The sequence below is a fragment of the Bactrocera tryoni genome, chromosome 5 (genome assembly GCF_016617805.1).
Source record: "Bactrocera tryoni isolate S06 chromosome 5, CSIRO_BtryS06_freeze2, whole genome shotgun sequence".
NCBI lineage: Eukaryota > Metazoa > Arthropoda > Insecta > Diptera > Tephritidae > Bactrocera > Bactrocera tryoni.
In genome coordinates, this window is record NC_052503.1 from 13410424 (window position 1) to 13432861 (window position 22438).

Genomic DNA, 22438 nt, shown 5'->3' on the forward strand with positions numbered 1-22438 from the left:
AATTGCCAAAACTCATCTAAAATTAATATACTTGTTTGTACTATTATCTATCATGAGCAAACATGTTGTTGTTGCTGGTTACAGTCAATACTCCACGTATTGAAATTTAAAATCACATTAAAAATTGCTTCTGGAAGCGGTGCTGTTATACATAATTATTAATGTTATTAAAAATGAAATTTAGGTTATAATATTTTATATATAATATATATATAAATTATATCGTTTGTTGGTTTTTTGATAATCAATTAGTCGTAGTACCACCAATTACAAATATATCATTACAACCACCCAATCCAACCAAGCAACCACCAAACCAAATGTAATCCACCACAATCCACTTGTACACTTCAAATCTCACTCACTATATATCTCACCCCACTCACTACTTGGATTTGTGGCCACCCACCACCACCACCACCTAGGCTTTGGAACTACTATTATCTGACGGTGTTGCGGTATTGATTTTCGTTGTTTCAAAAAATGTAAAATCAAATAATTATCTCCAAAACAACATATATATGTACATACATATTATATAATTACATAGTATATACAAGCACAGCAGGGCAAACAGAAGAGAGCAATATGCAGGAAAGCCAACGAATTCGCATTAAATCTACAGCACATGGATACACAAACATACATATAGACATCAACTTTTTTTTATACAAAATTATATTCACCTTTCTCGTGCATTTTGACGCTTTAATTATTGCGCTGTTTGTTTTAGTTTGCGCCAAGCGTGCCATTAACAAAAAAATAAAAAGTAAAAAAAAAACAAAAAGAGCGCAATGTGCTTACAAGCATTCAACGTTAGTTAAACAATAATAATAATAAAAAGCAGTTTGCGTAAACGCTTGTACGAAGCAGCAGCTGACAGCAACCGCCGCCGATACTTCCTAATCGCATCCAAATATGCATTTGTGAGATCATCTGCACAGGATTACACACACTCGCGCCTTTCAAACTCTACTTCTATCTTTAACTACTTAACTGATTTGAATTAGTCACTTACTTAGGCAGCACTTTTTCGTAATCGTTTAAGGAAAATGTCGTTTTGTATTGCATAGTTGTATTTTAGTGTCTTCTTATTCAATTTACTTCTAAGTTATATGTAAAATGTTATAATAAACAGTTATTTTATGCAAGTATATTTTATATATAATGAGGAATGCCATATCTTAAATAATATTTGATATTAGATCACTTATAAAAACATTTGTAATTGTATTTTTCTAAAACGTATTTGATATTCATTATTTAGTTGATTTACAAGTTGTCTTACAGTCTAAATTGTATATTAATTTTATACATGGTGTGACATCTTTTAAACCGTTTGAAAACTAATTGACTAATTTTGAAAAAAAAAATTAAAATAAATGCCTTAAACCCTGAAAGGGCTTCGATTTTTTACACCTGTTTGCAAAACACGATGACTGTTAGCCGAATCGACGAACAAAGCACCTCCAGGGTTGATATCTGATGTACATATGTACATATATATAAAGGTGTATTAAGTTTGCTAGTCCTTGTATGGAAAACGAAGATTCGCATAGATTATTATCCAAGCGTTTTAGCGTTGCAATCTCCAAAAAAAGGTTTCAGAACAGACTGCTATGACAACTGCCCGATCAAAATAAATATAAAGATCTTTTTATAATATTTTATCTAATGTAAGTTATATTTTTTTTGTCGTAGAATACTTTGATGTTTTCTTCACGAATGTTTTTCTTGTAACCGCCTTTTTGTTCTAAATTTTTATACCGGAAACTGATGGCACACCGTCTTTTTGACGCAAAAACCGCTAATATTGCAATTGACAACAATTTCCAACCACTGTTTCAATTTGTTTAAGAATATAAAGGGTGATTCATTTCGAAGTTCCCTACTTTTTAAAAGAAAAAACACAAAAGCTTCAAATTTAATGGATAATTTTTATTATCATTCGAAAGAACAATCTTTGACATTTATTTTTTGAATATTATCTCTTTCAAATGTTGGCCGCGGCTACGTCACAGATGGTCCATCCGTTGAGTCGAATTTTCGATAACTCGTTCGAGAATTTGGACTGGTAACTGGCGAATGACACGCGTGATGTTTTGCTCTAAAGCCTGCCTCGAAGCGAGATTGTCCGCATAAACTTTAGACTTTACATATCCCCACAGAAAACAGTCTAACGGTGTGATATCACAAGATCTCTCAATAAATCCATTGCTTGATCCGATGTGTGGGAAGCGGCGACACCTTGTTGAAACCAAATGTCGCCAAGATCACGAACTTTAATTTCAGGCATCAAATAGTCGTCAATAATCTCTTCAGGTTGCTCTTCGCTCTAAATGCGGCAATTTCTCTTCTTTACATACCTATTGAGACAGACATAAACGCTCATCATCGCTGAACAAAATTTAGCTTGAAAACGTCGAATCTTCTTGAAATTTTTCAAGAGCACATTGAGCGAAACAATGTCGCTTAGGAAGGTCAAGCGGCTTCAGTTCTTACAAAAGCCGTATTTTGTGCGTTTTCAATTGAAGATCTCGGCGTAAAATTTGTCAAGTCGTTCCATACATCACTCCGAGTTGCTGCGTACGGCACCGAATCGACTCTCAACGGTTTTCGTGTACAGGCTCAACTACGGCTGCCATATTTTTCTTCACTGTGTGTGGTCTTTTCGGTCGTATATTATCCAATAATGAAAGCCGGGTCTCAAGATGGGTGATGGTGTTGCGAATAGTACGCTCAGTAGGCCGATTATGTTGATCATAAGTTGAGCGAAGCGTTGTTCAGGCGTAAACCTTTCCACGGTGAAATGTTAAACACTACGGAACAACAATAACATGACTGATTGACACTACTCACTCGTGATCTGTCAAAAAAAGCTACTAAAAATAGTACCTCTACTTGAATTACCCGTTATAAGCAATGAAGTTTAGCTGGTCCGAAAAGGACTTTCTTTTCACCAAATAAGAGAAACTTTCTTTTCACACGGCGTGACCGTAAGAATTTGAGTGATGCGTTTCATATGAAATTGAAACAATGTCAAAATATAATGGATAAAAAATTGCAAAGTTAGGTTGTCTTTTACTAAACATGTCGCAGCCACACCACTGGAATAATACAGAACTGTGCTTGCAAGTAGTCTTTCAAGAAAACAGAAGAACCAATCGCGGAAGTAGGATCTCTCTTCACCACGACAACCTCTGAATCAACTGCATTTTTGAGCACATAAAACATCGATTTGATGAGTAAAGCACCGTAACGACCCCGTACGATTACAACAAACTAAGAAGCCAACATTTTGCATATAGATCTTAATTGAGAACATTTTGTGAAATATAATTAAGCTATTTCAATGATTAAAATTTGTTTTTGTTCTCTAATCCCAAATTAGATTTCACCTGATTGCGAAATATGTCTACAACACGATTTTTTGAAATTTTTTGCTGATATTTTTTGAATTATACAATTAAGACTTTATCACAGCTTGTAAAATCTATGAAGTAGTCGTAAATATGTTTTATACTTACATATATGATTATTGTTATTGCTGTATTCCAAAATGAGATTTCGTTTTCAAATTGTGTGGTTTGAGATTAAGTTACGAATTAATCTGATTCCCTCGATCTTTGTTTATTTTTATCGCCACGCTCAACTAATGCCTCAACATTTTGCTATTGAAAAAAAAAAAAAACATTGCCTACAATTAGGCGCATGATTAAAAAGTAAATAATAAGAGTTAATAATAAGGGCAAATGTATTGAAATTTAATAAGTTTCAATAATTTCGTCAATACTTTTTTTCATTTTTAATAAAAGTTTAAACGCTTCGAAATTTTTTTTTTCACAATCACAACGTTGAAATATATATTTTTAACACGTTGAACTTTTTTCTTTAAAAGTTGAAGGAGATATTAATTTACAAAATTTTTGTAATTACTTTTATTTTTTATAATATTCGAATATAAGTTTTTGAACGTAACGATGTTTTCATAATATGAATTTGGGTTGAAAATTTTCTTCAATGCCTTAAATATAAATCAAATATATTTGTTTTCGCAATGTTTTAAGCTACAACTAGGTTGCCTTTGGTTTAGTTTGTTTTCAGTTGAAAAGATTAGTATTGAAAATTTAGAGAAATAATTTTTTGGCGTCATTTCCTTGTACAAATATATCAAAAATAGCGCGATAAATTATTTTGTATGAAAACATTTTCAAATATTATCGCAATTGCAGACATTTTTGGATGCGATCTTTTGCAATTTGTGAAAAGTAACGGTTCTTTTATATAAATTTGCAATGTTTTTATCACCAATTCCGATAAAATTGAGCAAAAATCTTAAGAATAGCAAGTTAAAAGCAACAAAATCAAACAATAAAAGTCATGAAAGTAACTACAAGTTGGCCCCACCTCACGAGGTAATCGTCAAAGGCAACCGCTGAAAACGAAATCTCACGAATAAGCATTGCGAAGCGTTTTTGTCTAACTATTCAGTAGTGAATATTATATTTGTGCGTTTGCATGAGTTGCAATATGGATTTTGCATGAATATTTTATCTTAAAATTATAAAAAAATATTTTGTAAAAATTACAAATTTTGCATTTATGAACTTTTTGATGAGCGCGACAAAAAACGCCTTAACAAATGCAATATTATGGCGTTTAGCAAATGCGGTAGAGCGATGTATTTCGTAATTTTGTTAAACATGGAACTTTTTATTTAGATATACATACATACTTACTATATAAGTATGTAGCGCAAATATACCGTACTACACACATACATATAACACTTACAACAACCCAATAGCAAATATGTTTACGTTAAACTAAAAACCAAAATTATTAACAGAATGAAACGCAAGTAGCCACAGCAATAGCAGGAACAATACCAACAACATCCGAACAACAAGAAGTTGAAGCTATTGAGCCGCCACACACGGAACCGTCAGTAGCTGCCACACAAACGCTGCCAACCACAGAAACGCCGCTCGCGTCGCAGAGCCAAATCGCGGATGGCGATGAAACAACGATCACAGAGCAACAAGCCAGTCGTGCAGATTGCACGCCAGCAGAGGAGAGTGATAGGGAGGAGGAGGAAGAGAAAGAGTGTGATCAGCAGGATGATGAAGCTGCTGTGGACAATGATGGCGAGGATGTTTCCGCCTCTTTCACAATTGTGGCGCCAACTCGAAAGAATTCTAGTACGAAGGCAACAATGCTAGATGATACCACAACGGATGATGCCACAACCACCGATGACAACGATGAAGAGGTGAGTGCCACATACACGTTGACACCGCGTCATTCGTTTGTCGGCAGCGCTGCACCCACCGAAACTGTGGAAACGACGATAGTGGTCACGCCACCGGAAATCATAATCAATGAAAGCGATTTAGATAGCGAAACGGTACGAAAAAAAGCCGAGACATATGAAATGGAGGATGAAAATGTGCCTGAGAGTGCGAACCAGCTTGAGATTGATGTCGACGTTGAGAATGAGAATGCGGATGAGTCAAGCGAGTCTGAACAGCAGAACGAGAACGAAGAGGCGACAGAAATAGCAAATTTAATCAAGGTCGAAGATGTGCAGGCCGTGCTAGAGGCGGACGATGAAGAAGAATTGCTAGAAGAGAAGGCGGTGGACGCCGAAGAGGAGGTGGAATCAGATGATAGTGAAATTGTTGAAATTAACGAGTTTGAAAATGAAAAGACTGAAAGCTCTGCCACCAAAGAGTTGGCTACTAATGAAATAAGCGCTCCTAAATCACACATATCCACGGGCAACAGCTCAGTCGAGTTACCGTCAGTTACACAAACTGAACGTGCACGCCATAACACATTAATTCCATTGCCGCTGGTTGGCGTGGCGTCAACTAGTGTGGCGCATGCCACAGATGCTACACCGGCCACGCCCACCAGCACGAGCGCGAATACGCCCACACTCGAAAGTCCTGTGCGCTTGCGCGACAAGCGTATACCTTACGACCCGGACAGCAACAATGCCTTAACGTTAGCCGAACGCCTACGTTACGAAGCGAGCAAATACAGCGCTGTCGGCGATAGTGACGAATCGTCGTCATCGTCGACGGTCGTTAGTAAAACACGTTCACTACCACCAGCGTCGCTGGCAAGTGATGCCGATGCCATCAATGAGCTATCAACAAATTACGGTAAAATTTCACTCAGCAGTCGTCGCAGCTTGGACTCATCCTCACTGTCATTGCACGGCAACAACGAGAGCCAAGCGGCTCAGGCGTCATCTAATGACACCCAAACCTTACAAAGTGCTATCAGTAGTATTAGTAGTTGTAGTAGCGGTAGCGGTACAGCGTTTGTGGCAACTACAACAACAGCGACGGCGCCGAGCAGCAGCAACAGTAGCAATAATAGTACAATGGCTGAGCGACGTCCTTCTTGGCGTTTGAAATTCGATGCTGGCTGTAAGGTAATGCATTGTTGTACGATCCCATAGTACAAAACAAAAACCAAACAAAAATTACGATTTTTAAGAATTCAAAATACCCACCAAAATAGACCAACCCAACAGTTTGTCGACTCCTACGTTGTCGAGTTTGCAACACGCGTACGTTCGTTTGTCGTGTTCGTAGTTAAAAAAAAAAAATCAACTTTTTGTACAAATGTTTGGTAGAGATATACGCCACTTGTTATGAATTATTTTAGAAAGTGCAAGAGGGGAAGTAAACGCATATATTTTAACTTATATGCATTGTATATTATAGTGTTATTTTTGTTAGTAGTGCCTTCACCAACCACCAGACCATCAAAAAAGTCAAAGTATCAACACCAGCGTTGCCAACACGAAACACAAAGCTTTTTCGATTTTCTTTATATGCATTGAAAAAGACAAAAGAAAATGCTTCAAGCCAAGCATATTTACATACAGACAGTCATGAAAACATAATTGTAAACTTTTGAATACACTTTACTTACGTAAATAACCGATTATGGCCATAAAAAATTATAATAATTTAAATTTAAAAAATTAATTAACATAATTTATTGGTACACGGATTAGTCGCATAACTGTGAAATATTATATAAATTTTGTATTTGTTTAAACAAGAGAAAAAAGTTTAATTTCGTTTTTTGTACATAAATTTTATAAAATTTATTTACTATAAAAAATTTTAATTTTAAAGAAAAAAATTTAATTCCTCTTTGTAAGGAAAAAATTAATGTGTTTTGTAAAATTTATGTACAAGAATTTTTTTAAGTGGACATTTTTATTAAAAAAAAAATATTATTAACGGGTTACATGGATTTTTTCGGATAAAAAATTTTTTTCAAAAATTTTTTCTCATATTTAAAATGAAATATTTTATTAGAATGTTTTACTTTTACAAACATACTTTATTAACTAAGTAATTTTGAAATTTTTGAAAACTCGGTCATTACGACGCCATTTCCGGTGACCCTTCGGAAAAAAGATTCGCCCGCGTTGGCAGGACGAAGTAAAAAAAACGGAAGTTTTGATTTTTGGCAGATATTTTTACAAAAAAAATTAAAATTTCAGTGAAAATTTCGCGATATTTTTGTTTTTTAAAATAGTTGTAATCGAAAAAAAAAAAAATCCTTCGTCCAAGTCTTTAAGAATTGTATCTAAAAGACTTGTACATAATTTCATGAAGATCGCTTGAGTAGTTCTCGAGAAATCTTGCCAGCCGACTTCAAAAACACAGTTTCGAGAAAAAACTGGTTTAAAGACGGGGCACTTAGCCTAGCTAGTCTCCAGCGCACAATTTCTCAAGGTAGTATCTCCGAAATTATTACTCTGAAAAACTTGAAAATTTAGGACAATATACTAGAGGCGTTGTAGAATTTAATAAGCCAATAAAAAAAGGTTGATTTTTTGAAACCCGTAAACCCATGTAATCCCTTAAAATCCACATAAAAAAAATAAATAAACAAAAGTGAATACTTACATACGTGATTTTTGGTATATTTTTCTTTATAAAATAATGAAATTTTTTGCAAATTTTCTCAAACATCAAATAATAATAGGTATATAAAATAAAAAGTGCTCTAGATTACTTATTGTAATTCAAAATTTGTATAAATATTTCACGTTAAGTTTACTTAATACCTAATATCAAAATTACTTATTTTTAACTTTGAAACCATAATATAATTTTATATACACTTAATTAATATTATTAATTTTTACTTCATTAATTTTATATACCTTTTTGTAAAAATTAGCTATTAAATTTGTACTACCCGTATTTATTACCTAAACTGAAAAGTAATTGGAAGTAGTTAGTAGCTTGTATTGTAAACCTATTTAAAAACAGTAGATACTAGTAAAGCCTATCTCTCACATCGCCTATTCTACTCATGCCTTCTTTCATCATTTTATTGTTGTTGTCACCACTAATTGTTGTTGCTTAACTCATTAATGTTTAATGTAAATAATAAACGAAAAATGTAATCCTTAACTGTTATACAATTTTATACATGTCTACATCAACCTTAACTTGTGTAGCCTACTAAGCGCCTACAACCCGCCTACTTATAGCATAACGTGTATATGTATGTATTTGTTATTAATTTGCACCACTACACACTCACCAGTTGATGTACTCACATTTTTCTGCTTTTCCATTAAAACACCTTGCTGCTTTTTTGCCAACACACGCATCTAATCGTTGTCATCTGTGTCTAAAATTCAATTAGAAAAAGCTTCAACTAATTGCTAGTTTTCCAAATGTAAATTTTTTTTAAATTTTTAAAGTATATAAGTGTTGGGTATACAACAGTGATAATGTTATGTCCAGTTTCATAATTTTGTTTGCATTTGGCACTTTGATTTGAGGGACTAGAGAGCAAGAGTCCACACCCACTTGGTTAGTGCGTTTCTGCGGGAGTGTGTTTTTTCTCAACTGGTTTAATTTTTGTGATTTTGTTTTATAAAAGTTGGTACCAAGAGCATATTTAGAGGAAAAAAGTGCCGTTAAGCCACACTGAAATAAAAGAAAGCTGAGAAAATTATTTTTATGTCAAAACAATTAAACAAAAGTTCCTCTAATTAACGTTTTTCGATTAATAATTTACAACTTATGAGTTCTCAATATTGTTGTTTTTGTAATAGCTTAAATACTTCATAAAATAAAATACTTATGAAAAATGATACCGGGGGAAAAGACCCACTCATCTAACACCCCTCTCCCTTTGGTCCGACCGCGTCGAAACAGCAAGTTTCTTAAGCCTTCTGCTAGATGAGTTCGACGACAACTTAGCTAATCCTATCCTTACCATCGTACAGAGACTAGGTACCCGCTAGAACAACAATAACAACAACCTTTGACGTTTTTAAATACATTGTCTTTCCGGATGCTTGAGTCCGGCCATCACATGAGATCCCAAAATTAAACTTTTTCCCATTTATTCCGAAGTTCATACATACAACCGTTTATTATTCTTGCTGAATGCGTTATTATCTCTGACTTTATCAAGGAACCCCACCATTCTAGCTTTATACTAAAGTATTCTGCTGCCAATGCTGAACTAAATTTGGCCTATTTTGGTTGGCTTAATGAGACCAAGATGTGAAAATAGATACGGCATTCAAGATTCTTATCTTACCATCTGATCAAGTTTGCTGGGATGGCCTTCAGTGCCTCATATACGTATTATGATTTTTTCGGATTCTTCGCATTTTTGGAGCGCCATTCGCTGGCTGTGAAGTCTTTTTCATAAATCCACGTCTCATCACCAACAATATTGCGATTGATGAATGCAAAGTCCTCAGCTAAGTTGCCAAGTATTTCTTTTGCGACCTCCAAGAACTTAACCCCACTTTCTGTTTTTGTCAGAAAGTCATGTCTGTCTGCTGTTCCAGATTTATATTTACACAAGAAAACTTCCAAATTAGTATGTTTATGTATTCAACATAATTAAAAAACAATCAAATTCTTATTTCAATAGAATTGAATGCAAAGTCCTCAGCTACGTTGCCAAGTATTTTTTTTGCGACCTCCAAGGACTTAACCCCACTTTGTGATTTTGCCAGAAAGTCAGTCCAGTTGCGATTTGAACCTCGAAAAATATTTTTTTAACTTTTTTTTCAAGTACCCTATTTTATATCAGCTGTAAAAAACATTACCTGTTAAGTAAACATTTATATTTACCCAAGAAAACTTCCAAATTAATATGTTTTCTTGTATTCAACACAATCAAAAAACAATCGAATTCAAATTTCAATAGAGGCTGATTCCTATACACATGAATTACACTCAAAAAAAAAAAGATAACTTTTAATCATTAATATGGTTTTGGTAAAAATATATATTTATACACTGAAAAGAAAACTTAACTTACAAATTTAACTTTGTTAACTAGAAAAATTCTGTTTCGAAATTTTGAAAAATAAAAAAGTAGTAGAAAAAGAACATTCCCGCAACCTGTAGTTGTGTCCTTGACACGCTTATCCGTAAATTGTTCTGTGCTTTGGTGTACCCGATTTTTATGTACCTGCAAACATACATACAACAACATACCTAATTGTGACGTAGAACGTTTACCACCCACCCCAAGTATTTGACTACTTACATAAATACCCTGTATTAACGTGCGGTTTCGAGCTATCGACACACAATCAGGACACATTTTGCTGTAGCCTTAATTTGACATATAAACATACAAACAAACATATAATGCAAGCCGATGTCATAGGCGTAATTATTAATATAAGAAAATTTTCGATAAATTTCAAAATTTAGTTCAAATTGGAAGATGCATCGAGTGGGAATACATTTCCGCCAAATAACAGCACAATTATACCGAGCGCGCCAGCTGTTATTGCCGCTGCCAATTTATCGTCAACCATATCACAACGGCGCATCAACAGTAATTCATGTAAGTTTCATTAAGTCATACTATATAATTCGTTCCCTCATAATATAATATAATTTTAATTTCTTAACAGTGAACTCGTCGAATCAGTCGTTGAACTCAATTGGACGACCTGTGTCCGCACCAGTCAATGCCACCACATCCACCACATTACTCAGCAATGATACTCACAGCGAGGGTGTTAGCATTTTCGGCCGACGACTCACCGGTGGCAGCACCAATAGCACTTATAGCAGCAGCGCCACAACCCCAGCAGCTACCACGACAACGTCTACTGCATCCACAACAACAGCTAACGTCACAGCCGCCACGGCTAATTCGGCGTCTAAAACTAACGACGATAAAGGTAATGCAATTTTGTGATTTTTTTTTTTTTTTTTTGTTTTTTTTTCTTCAACTATTTCTTTGCTATTTTTTCTAGATAATGACAAAGAAAATGATAACCGCAATTTGGCAGCTCAATCGGCTATACAACGAAGAAGGAAACCAAAACGAAGATCCACCGGCGTTGTGCATATCGATATGGATGTAAGTGGCTTTTATTTAAAGTAGTTAACGGTAATTGTTGATGTGTTGCCATAAAAATGCTATTCCGCAAATACTCTTGGCAATACCAACTACTTAATAGTAGTATTTTCGATAACTGAAATTAGAACATTCGCGGAACATTGACGTAAATACCGTACATGTAGGGTGTTTTATAATTAATACAAAGGGTGTTTTTAGAAGTACACAATTTTTATTTCTTATAAAACTAAACAAAATTACATTGTCAACATTTTTGTTTTAAGAGAGCGTTCTATGGAAGCCACCCTGTTTTCAATTTTTCACGACTTTTTCAAGCATAAATGTTTTTTCAATTGTTTATTATTTTTGTTGCGACAGAAAAATTTGGAGGAATTGCCGAATTGGCATTTCTTGGTCGAATATAAATTCGACTCCGTTTCGATCATAAACTATTCCCATGTAGAAGGCAGAATACACCATTGACTCGATGTAGCCTCACAAAAAGAAATTTAACGTAGTAAAAAAACTTCTTGATATTGAGGTAGGAGACCAAAAGAGCTGTAACAGTTATCTACACTATGTTTAGAAGACAAGGCGCAAGTTAGTTGTTATCGAAATCTGACGGGAGGCCCAGTAAACGTGCTGTTTTTCCCCAAGAAGTTGTGGTCAGACCATAGGTAGAGAGGTGTTAGATAAGTGGTTGTTGTTGTTGTAGCGGCAGAATTCTACTTAGTTGACAGTCCTTGGCCGGATAAAAATCCGGGTCCGTTCCGGTTACGTAGACCCGACTGTCGTGGTTAGAGTCATGCGGGTATTCATTGCACTCTGGACATAAAAGGGACGATTCTGGATAGATAAGAGTTTAACCTTCGCGAGGCAACTCGAGCTCTTCGACTGTCTTGGGTGGTAGTTTGACTTCAAGTACGCTATTCAATGGGAGGGAGTCGTCAATCAACGAATAATCTGTTCATGGTCTTAGGAGGTGATTGCGCTCAAAGCAGATAACTACGAAACGCATCCGAACATACCTTTTTTTTTCAATGAATAAGATAATAGAGGCATTGCTTGTCTTATTCAGAGCTCAATTATTAAATTTTCTACCTCGGTAACTCCTTGGAAGGTAATTTTCGAATGAGAAGTAAACTCTGACAGCTGATTTGGCTGTTTTGACTTTAGAAAATTATGTACTTCTGAAAAACACCCTGTTATATGGTGAATATTGGTTTAAACCAGGCAACATTTTGGTATTGATATTTTTTCAAAATAGATTGACATTTATTCGAAATATTGATTATAAATCCATCAAACAAAAAACTTAAAAGAGATAAATTTTATAATTCCGATTTTTTTCTTTTTGGATTTTCAAATTTGCGAAGTACAAGTATTCCAAATATGAAATTTTGAAACGCAATTACATTTTACAAGCGCAAGTGTCGGCAAAATGTATAATTGTTTGCTTTTTATAATTTATTGTTCATTTCAATTCGTTAGGCATCTGTTGTATTTACGTACACACAACATAGACTTTGATTAATTGCGGTAATTTATGAATTTTATGCATTTTAAATACGTAAATTTACAATACGAAATTTTTAATATTTTATGTTTCTATTTTCTGGCTTGCATTTACAGGAGCTCGATCCAGAGCGGCAAGATTCAGCAAACGATGCGGAAGAGAAAGATAAGGAGAAAGAGGTGAGTGTCTTTAAAATGCATTTTTCTTATAACAATTGTAAATATTTGTGGGTAGTATGCTCATAAATATTTCTAATTGATGATGTGGTGTTTATTGCAATAATAAATAATATTTACAATAATGGCAACAACAATATACAAGCTAATTTTAGGCATACAATATTTCTACAAATAAGAAAAATAAACTTTTGACATTTTTAAAACATTTTCTGCTTATAAAGTGACACTTTATTTATGGCTAAGATAAATCTTTCAATATTTTTTTTATTATTATTATGCTATAGTGATTAGACTTTACACCTAAGAACATTGCATCCATGTGTAATTGTCGTTTTTGAACGCGAAAAGTGTCCAATAAGTTGCAATGTGCACTTGTACCAGTGTACATATGAATATACATTTGTACATTAATAACTACACGGAAATTAAATCAGCACTTGGTTCTTTGTATTACTACAATATAAAATCGAATTTATGGAATGTATCTTTTGATTGCCTTAAAATGCTGATATTCAATGTGTTTATACACATGTCCATAACACACGAATTTCGGACAATATATACACATCCCGACGGGCGGTAAACATTAAAAGTAAAATTTATTTAATTAAAGTGTAAAAAAAGTATTTTCCTTAGCTAATTAAGTTGGAATGGCGTCACACCTTCGAGCGTTTGCTGCAATTTGCATTTATGGCTACATTTGCGTGGGTTGCTGTTCAAAAGCACTTACAACTACAGTGGTGGCGGACTAATCGGAAACGATTTTTTTTCAATAAAACATTTTTAAATTTTGCCAGGGTTGCAAATAGTGCATTAAGAAACTAAAATATTTAAAATTATTTTTATTTTTGTAATATTAATTGATAATTTAATTTTTTTTCATTTTTATAATCAACGAAATCTTAGTTAACAGAAATAATTTTAAAATTTCTATTCCTAATTACCGTTTTGAAATTTTCAAAATAAAATTTTGGTTCCAAATCTTCTTCTTCTTCTTAATTGGCGTAGACACCGCTTACGCGATTATAGCCGAGTTAACAACGGTTCCAAATACCGTATTAAAAAATCTCAAAATTTATGCAGAAAGCACCTAAATGTAGGCAATAAATTGTTTCCTCATTCGCTGTTTTCTCTTATTATTCAATGTATGCGTCCATTTGGAGTATCAATTTCGTTTTTATACTCTGAACAGTGTATATAATTTGCCAGGAGTTTATCACATTCCGAAGAAAACCGGGATATCTGTATATACTCGTGTTTGTACTCGTTTGCTGCTGATACAGCAACAGCAACAGCAACTTATATTCATAATATAATATAATAGCGAAAAATCGTTACCGAAGTAATTTGAACCGTTCCTAATAAGTTCCCTATAGACTGTATTTGCTCTACTACAGCAAATCCAATTTTTTTCGCAAAAATCTTCCCATTCAATTATTTGCGTTTTAACCAAATCCCAGCCAGGACAAGGCTACTCGGCGGCGCTGTGTAGTGGTCACTCACTATGCAGCAGCACGTTTATTGTCTGTTGTCTGTCCATCAATCGGCCGTCTCAGTCAGCGCAGCTGTTTAGCATTAATTACCTGCCGTTCGTGGCTGCAATGACCCACTTGCTGCACGCAGTTTTGGCTTAGTTAATGTGAGATGTATATTTTTACGGTTATCTGCATGTATTATTTACAGCGCAACAGCATACACATACATACATACATACATGCGTGCAAATACATGTACAGATGTATGTACATATGTGGCCTACATAGGCCCTAGGCGCACACAAACACACGCATGTGCTCACTTTACTTAAATTTTTTCTTAAAGGTGTCAAAATCAGAAGATCTCGCTCTCGATTATTTTTCGTTATTTAAAAAATTATATATTTCAAAATTTTTTGTTTAATTTTTTTTAATGTTTTTGTTTTTAACTTTTTTTTGAAATATTTTATTTTAATTTTTTTATATATATATTTTTTAATTTTTTATATATTTTTTTTAATTTTTTAATTTTTTAAATTTTTTTTTTTAAATTTTTTAAATATTTTTTTAATTTTTTTAAATATTTTTTTGTTATTTTTTTAATATTTTTTTTTTAATTTTTTAAATCTTAAATTTGTTTTAATTTCTTAAATATTTTTTTTTTTAATTTTATTAATATTTTTCTAGTTTTTAAGAATATAATGTATATTTTTTTTATTTCTAATTTCTTAATTTTTTAATTTTTAATTTTTTTTAATATATTTTTATATTTTTGCTCTTCCGATCTTATATGTATTTTTTTAATTTTTTTAATATATATTTTTTATGTTTTTCTCTTGCCTTCGAAATGTTATAATTTTACGTATCGAGCATTGGCATTTGCATATGTATGTACATGTACATATGTATGTAGGCGCGTGTGTGACGCCGTTGTAAGTGTCTGTCGCGCCGCGCTGTCTGCCGCCGATGACACATTCACTTGTCAAATTATGTACAATTTCAAGTGTAATATTCGCTTTTATTGGCATTGAATTTATATCTAAGCCGATTGCTTAATAAAACATTAGCAAAAACCAATTAAATTCAAACGGTACACCTCATGGTTGAGGTCAACGGTATTAGAGCGCATAATTCGTCGGCAATAATTTAAAGCATTCTGCAGATATTATTGTTGTTGGGGCTTTTAAAAGCACTGTCGGTTGATTTAAATTATTATCATTTTGCTTGTAAAAGCTAATGCAAGCAACAACAACAACAACAACAACAATATATAAATTTCTTAAAAACATGCCTAAATAAACATTTAGCGATTGTTAATCACTGCAAATGTCCTCTAATTGTTGTTTAAAGTTTTATTTCTATTATTTCGGTTGCCTTTTTTTGTTGTAGTTATTTTCTGCTCTGCATTAGTCAACATTTTGTATTCGCCAGCTTAACATAATTCACACCTCGCCAAACAATGGCAATTGTCCGTCTAACGGCCAACCTATGATTGACGATGTCAAGTGCAAATATGTATTTCGTGTGTGTGTGTATGAGTCTGTGTGTTTGTGTGCGCTTTAGACAGAACTGATTCATCTGGCGTACTAACTAAAGCTATTAATGGAAATTGCTAAGCGATTTACATTATTTCTTGCACATCTGCTGTACATTTGTTTTATAGCAAATTTCTGTAGTCCTAACCTATACTATGTGTGCATAACTGCGGTTTATTTCATGCCTTCATAAATACCTATTAACACTACGTAGTTGTATATTTGTATGTATGTACATATGAAATATACACAAATCTCTCGGCGCGAATGCTATAAATATGTCGCTATTGCCTTTTATAGTAAACATGTATGAAAGCCGTAAACGTAGTAATATAAAGACAATTATTTATACTCAGAAATCTATAAAATAAAAATAGTGAAAAACTATTGTTGTGTTTGATATTCTGAGTTGCGCTTTAAAATGGAATGCGAGCGCGCCGAAATGTAGGCAACAAATGTTATATGCTGTTCTTTTGCATACCTGAAGCTTCAGTCTGAGCCGTTTAAAAATTGAAATGCCTGGATAATACCATCTGATCAAATTTGAACCGGAATGGCAAAAATTTGCGTGTCCATGTATACAAATACAATATAATACAAATATTTATTATCGTCTTCAAAATATGTATGTTCCTTCTGATAGCATATAAATATCATGCCAACGCTTGATGATGTGACATTTGACACAGATGTCACTTCATACCTAGAAAAAAATATTTCGCCGAAATTTAAATTAAAAGGTCTTACTATTTTTTGCCCATAGTACGTCTCTTTAGCAGTAATGATACGTTTAATGAATGAGGGATCATCATCTATGTTGTCAAGCATCACTTTCACGACCTTACCGATGTCGTTTTAGCAAAAGATTTGTGTCTTTTGGGATGAGTTTAGCATTGACACGCTTCATACCCAAGACATTAACCAAAATGAGTTTGAGTCGATCCATTGGATATCTTCTGCAGTCTCTCTGTTGCTAATACAATGATTTTCAAGCGATGGTTTTTTAACTTTTTCGATTCTATCGTCATTAACAAAGGAGAATAGACGATTCACATGTGGCAAGTTTTCGAATGAAAAAACTTCCGTGTTCGTAATTCCATTGAAACCATTCATCCAAAGTCGTTGTTCACACACTAATTGACCAAATTCTCTAACTAAAACTTTCTTTCTAAATTTTTTTGACAAAATGGCGAAAAAAAAACGATTTTTGACCAAAGAAAAATTTATTATTAAAAAATATTTATCGTTGAGAAAAAAATCTTCGATTAAATACTAAAAACTATATTTAAAATGCTCGTGTTAAAATTTGAGACTAATCGATTTAGCCGTTTTCGAGTACTTAATGTTGGTCACCGTCTTTGAAAATACCATGAAAAACGTGTTCAAAGTTTGGAATGCACTTTCAAGCACTTTGAAACGACTTTTCATATTTTCATGTAATTTCGAAGATATAAAAAAAGAGAAAATAAAATTTAAAAAATCAATTTTTTGAAAATTTTAACTGTATATGTCTGGGCCAATTTTGATCACATGGCATATTTCGATCCAAGCTTTGTATCTTGCTACCAAACATGCCGCAGTTTCGACGAAAGAACTGTTCAGACCCCTGTTTTGTGCTTAAATGTATCATTGCTGATGTTTTGGAACCAAGCCTAATTACAATTCCATTCTTTCTATATAATTATTTACAAATAGTTAAATTATTCTTCCCGATTTTTTTTTAAATCTATTGATTATCATATTATTTTAGTTCAAGGTTCTAGATATTGTCTTATGTATACTAATTCTTATATAATATCATACAATAAATATTACATACCAGACATTAATTTTCTTATTATCTAAACAAAAAATAGGATGATGAAAATCAAAAAAAATATTTATTTTAAAAAACTTGATTCTCAGTGGTTCATTATTGCACATGGTAACCTATTTAAAAATCTAGTTGTGTACACTAGTTAAATTTTCAGCGCCTGTTTGTATGCTACTTTTTGCTTTAATCTACCGTATATTATAAAATACTTTAAAAAGAACTTTACCACCCACTTTGAACTTACAACAATCATAGAACACGAAAAGAATAGAAACTTGCTTCAAAATGTTGCGTCTGTAGCCCCCTAAACGACATGCATACATACATACATATGTATGTATATGGCTTTTCTATTTTCACACTGCTCTTAGTTGACATATAAAATGTCCCGTTCATTGAACTTTTGACCATTTTTTGAAAGACATCACTAAATCCCCAAAACACATTTCTGGTGTGTTTATAAATAGCAAACGTTTAAAATTTATGTAATTTGTTGTTGTGCCCATGTGAAGCAACACACAAACACTTCATTGTCGACATGAAGTTGGGCGCGCTTCCCCATGCGCAGTGGAGTAGTGCGGCGGCGATCGCTGTCAAGTGTAGTTTGTACATACATATGTATGTATGTGCGCGTATGTTGACATACGAGGGAGCCAAACGAACGAGCGCTCGTCAAACACATATTAGAATGTTGTTAGCATGTTAGACTTCTGGCCAAGAAACGCTCCTAAAACACTGCGACACTATAAATAGATATATGGCAGTATCGGAAACTCTTTATGTTTATGTTTTTATTTTTGTTTATTTCTTTAAAGTTGATACATCAAATATGTTAGCCGAGTGTGAAATATTATATGCCGTTATTATATACATATGGAAGCACGGTTAGGATTAGGAACATTATTTTCTCTAATTTTTATATTATTTTTTATTTTATTTAACTTTTTTTTTCCCCCAATTCAAGTTCAATGTAGACATCTTTTAATTGAAAAAAATTAGATCAATTAAAATTTCCAATGCCAATAACGCTCATCACACGCTTTCCGGCCGAAAGTGTTGTCGTCAACAATGTTGCCGAAAATGTACAAATCTGTTAAAGTCGCCTTCGCCCAATACCTGACCGAATTATAATTAAAAATACTTTTCGTGTGCGGGAAAAATCAGGTGAAAAACGCTTGTCAATTGTCTTGACGTCGGCAATTTATTTTTTTACTGTGCACATGTGCAGCTATTTTTGTATGAAATCGTCGTTATTCGAGTATGTATGCGTGTTTATTGAAGGTTTTTCCTTGTCTTTAGAAAATTCGTTGCATCAGCTTATTTTATTTTTCCATAAAATGTAATTATTAAACACTAAATTCTTTATATGAGGGCGATAATTACTTAGCTTCACCTATTTGCCAGATGGCGCCACTTTCGCAAGTGAAATTTAGTTCTAATACGAGTAGTACATCCTTGTTGACGATTACCGTAAAATTTTCAGTCTCGTACTTTTGTTTTGACCTATTGTGGTGAAATCGTGTTCAATACTGGTCATAGAAGAGAAATATCGAAATCAAAGCGTTTCCTTCGATCGTTGCACGTCGATTTTTGATAAGCCAGTTACACCGAATACGAATACCGCCAAGAATAAGACTTACCGATCTAAACGAAGTTAGGTCTCGGAAACAACAGCCCCTGTCCGGATAAAATCAACTAACTTCCGACAAGCACTGACCGCCATTCACAGTGAAGCCATGAACATCTTCATCGACTCCATTTCAGTTAATAGCGTACTTGGAGACAAATCACCACCCATTGCAGAGGTCGAGTTGCCGCGAGAAACGAGAGTGACTCTGCGCAGCTTCGTTCCGGATACTCTAGCAGGTTAAACTCCACCTCTTTGCATACCCTACTAACCCTACTCATGCCATACCCTTCTGTCCGACCCCGTCGAAGCAGCACGTTTCCTGACCCTACCGTTAGATGACGTCGACGACAACTTATCTAATCCTTACGATCCTAACAACGATTAGGTACTCGTTACAACAACAAAAAGCACGAAGAATAACGTGACAAAATTCGATGATCTCGTATTACCTGAATGATAATTGAAAGTGCGGGAGAGAGCTGAGAAAATTGGCTTAGAGGATAGAGATATACTAATATTTGGGCATAGAAAAGGTATGTTGTAGCGCCAGAATTCTGCCGAGTTGACAGACCCGACTGTCGTGGGAGCGATATAGAAAAATTATTGGTGCTAAGGGTACATAGGGTGTTTTTATGTTTCCCAAACTTGAAAAAGTCACTTGCCGGACAGAAATTTTAGTCAAATCGCCGCCACAGAGCCCTCAAAAGTAGTGTAAGGTAAAAAATCGGAAGACCCTTGTTCAAGAATATCAAAATCGTAATTTTCCCCTATTTTTTCTAATATCTATAAGTACTTGTTGGAGCGCTGTCGTATACTGCTTTTTCAGGTGCCTTCTAAATTTCTGTGCGACAGTCTTGAAGAGAAACAAAGTTCCAATTTGATTCCAAAAATAAAAAAAAATGAATTCTCTAAGCTTTTAGCAACGCAATTCAAACCTAAAAAGTCTATCTTTCAAAAGATCATTTCTATTGTTTTTAATACTGTCTGTTTACTACTGAAAAATAAATAAATTTCACTTTTTAACCAAATCTCTGTGTCATTCTAAAAATGTTTGTGTGTCGCAAAATGCAACAATAACAAAGTAAAGTAATGAAAACACTTTCTTTAACGGTCAATGTGCCGCACGCGTTCCGATTTGTACCTGAATTTTCCGCATTTGCGGCATTTTTAGCTTACTTGCCCCCCATACGAGGCACATTCACACACAAAGACACAACACCTAACCCCCTAAAATGTTGTTGGCGTATGTTTTGCGCTCTCTCACGTTATGGCTTACGTGAAAAACTCTCACGATCAGTTCAAAAAAGCTCACGATCGCATTTCTCTGCTCAATCGCTTTTCCGCCGCATACACACATATGTACATACGCACACATACGTGGCGTTGCTCATTTTCTTTCACGTAGTGGGTGCTTGCTTGCTCTCGGAGCAAGTATTTTCCCGTTTCGACTCTGCTATTGAAAAAGTATTGGAAAATATCACGTTAACATTTAGTTTAAAATAAAATGCTACGTTATGTTTTTATGAATTTAGTTTCATTTTAGACGTTTAGGCGTGCACAACTCGAAAGCAAATAAATTCGAAGCAAATACAAATTTTAACATACAATAAAAAGACAATTTTTGTCAATATTGAAATTAAAAAAAAAAAAAAATAAGTTAAACATTATTCCAACGCGTGCAGCATTTGGATTTGTTGTAAAAACTTTTTATACCGTATACGGTGTAACCGATCTTATTGACTTTAATCGAAATATTTTTGCGGTTATCGACAGTTTACCACAAAAGTAGACTTACGAATAATGTATTTTGATAACGCTCACAACACAATGCAGCTGTCAATCGTTACTAGTGTGGATGCAACGTTGTCGGATTGGATTTCGTTGCGTGTCTCAGTTTAATTGTGATTTTTTATTTAATATTAATTTTATATAATTTTGTTTTTGTTTTATTCTATATGTTATAATTTTATCTTATTGTTTTGATTATTGATGATTTTGTTTCTTTATTTCTATTATTTTCTATGTATAATTCCTTTTCTTAGTTGTCTTTTATTTTTGAAATTTTTTATTTTTATTAGTTTGTTTTAGTATGTTTTTTTAAATCTTTTTTTATCTTTTTATTATTTTTATTATTATTATTTAATACTTTTTACATTTTTTAATTAAGTTATATATTTGTTAAAATATTATATCTTACTATTAATGTGTTTATGTAATTTTTTAGGAATTATTATTTTTTAAATTTTTGTCATTTATTTTTTTTCTATATTTTTGTCATTTATTTTTTTCTATATTTTTAGTTTTTCGATTATTCTGATTTTTTTTTAGTTTTTTATTACTTAAAATTTTATTTTTACTCTTATTTTCTTTCTATATTTTTTAAAATAATTTTTTTTTCTTGATTATAATTTTTGTTTTAAATTTTATTTGATTTCTTAAGTTTTTAAATTTTTTAAAACAACTTTTTTTTCATTTTTATTTTAATTTATTATTATATTTTAACTTTTTTTAATAAATGATATACTTTTATGCATATTTTTTTACTTTTTAGTATTACAGTTTTTTTAATATTTGTTAATTTTTTTCCATATAATTTTATTTTCTTATATTTATTTTTTTGATTATTATTTTAATTTATTATTATTTTTTAAATTTTTATTACTGTAATTTATTATTATTTTTAATTCTTTTTTTGGTTTCATTTATTATTTTTAAATTTATTGTATTTCTATCTCTATTTTTTTCAAATTATGTAATTCAATTTATTATCATTTTTTTGGAATTTTTTATTATTTTATGCGTGTAATTTGTTATTTTGTTTTAATTATTTTTTGATTATTTTATTAATATATTATAATTTTTTAAATTTTTTACTTTAATTTATTATTTTTTAATTTTATTTTATTTGTAA

At 32.8% G+C, this 22438-nt stretch overlaps 1 protein-coding gene across 8 annotated transcripts in view; it reads left to right on the plus strand.

Annotated features, from left to right (window-relative positions):
- LOC120776527 (protein phosphatase 1 regulatory subunit 12A) overlaps positions 1-22438 on the plus strand; it is a 52059-nt gene that overhangs the window by 8909 nt on the left and 20712 nt on the right. For 4 of the 8 annotated variants that reach the window (XR_005705434.1, XR_005705433.1, XM_040107256.1 and 1 more), the window contains 5 exons: positions 4850-6445; positions 10740-10875; positions 10946-11218; positions 11294-11400; positions 13012-13074. Coding sequence is in view for 2 of the 8 variants with exons in the window: in XM_040107256.1 (XP_039963190.1) it covers positions 4850-6445; positions 10740-10875; positions 10946-11218; positions 11294-11400; positions 13012-13074 (2175 nt within the window). In the remaining 6 variants the exon portion in view is untranslated. Of the gene's footprint in view, positions 1-4849; positions 6446-10739; positions 10876-10945; positions 11219-11293; positions 11401-13011; positions 13075-21109; positions 21313-22438 lie in introns of those variants that run through there. The other 4 variants (XR_005705435.1, XR_005705436.1, XM_040107259.1 and 1 more) reach the window with 4 other exon arrangements.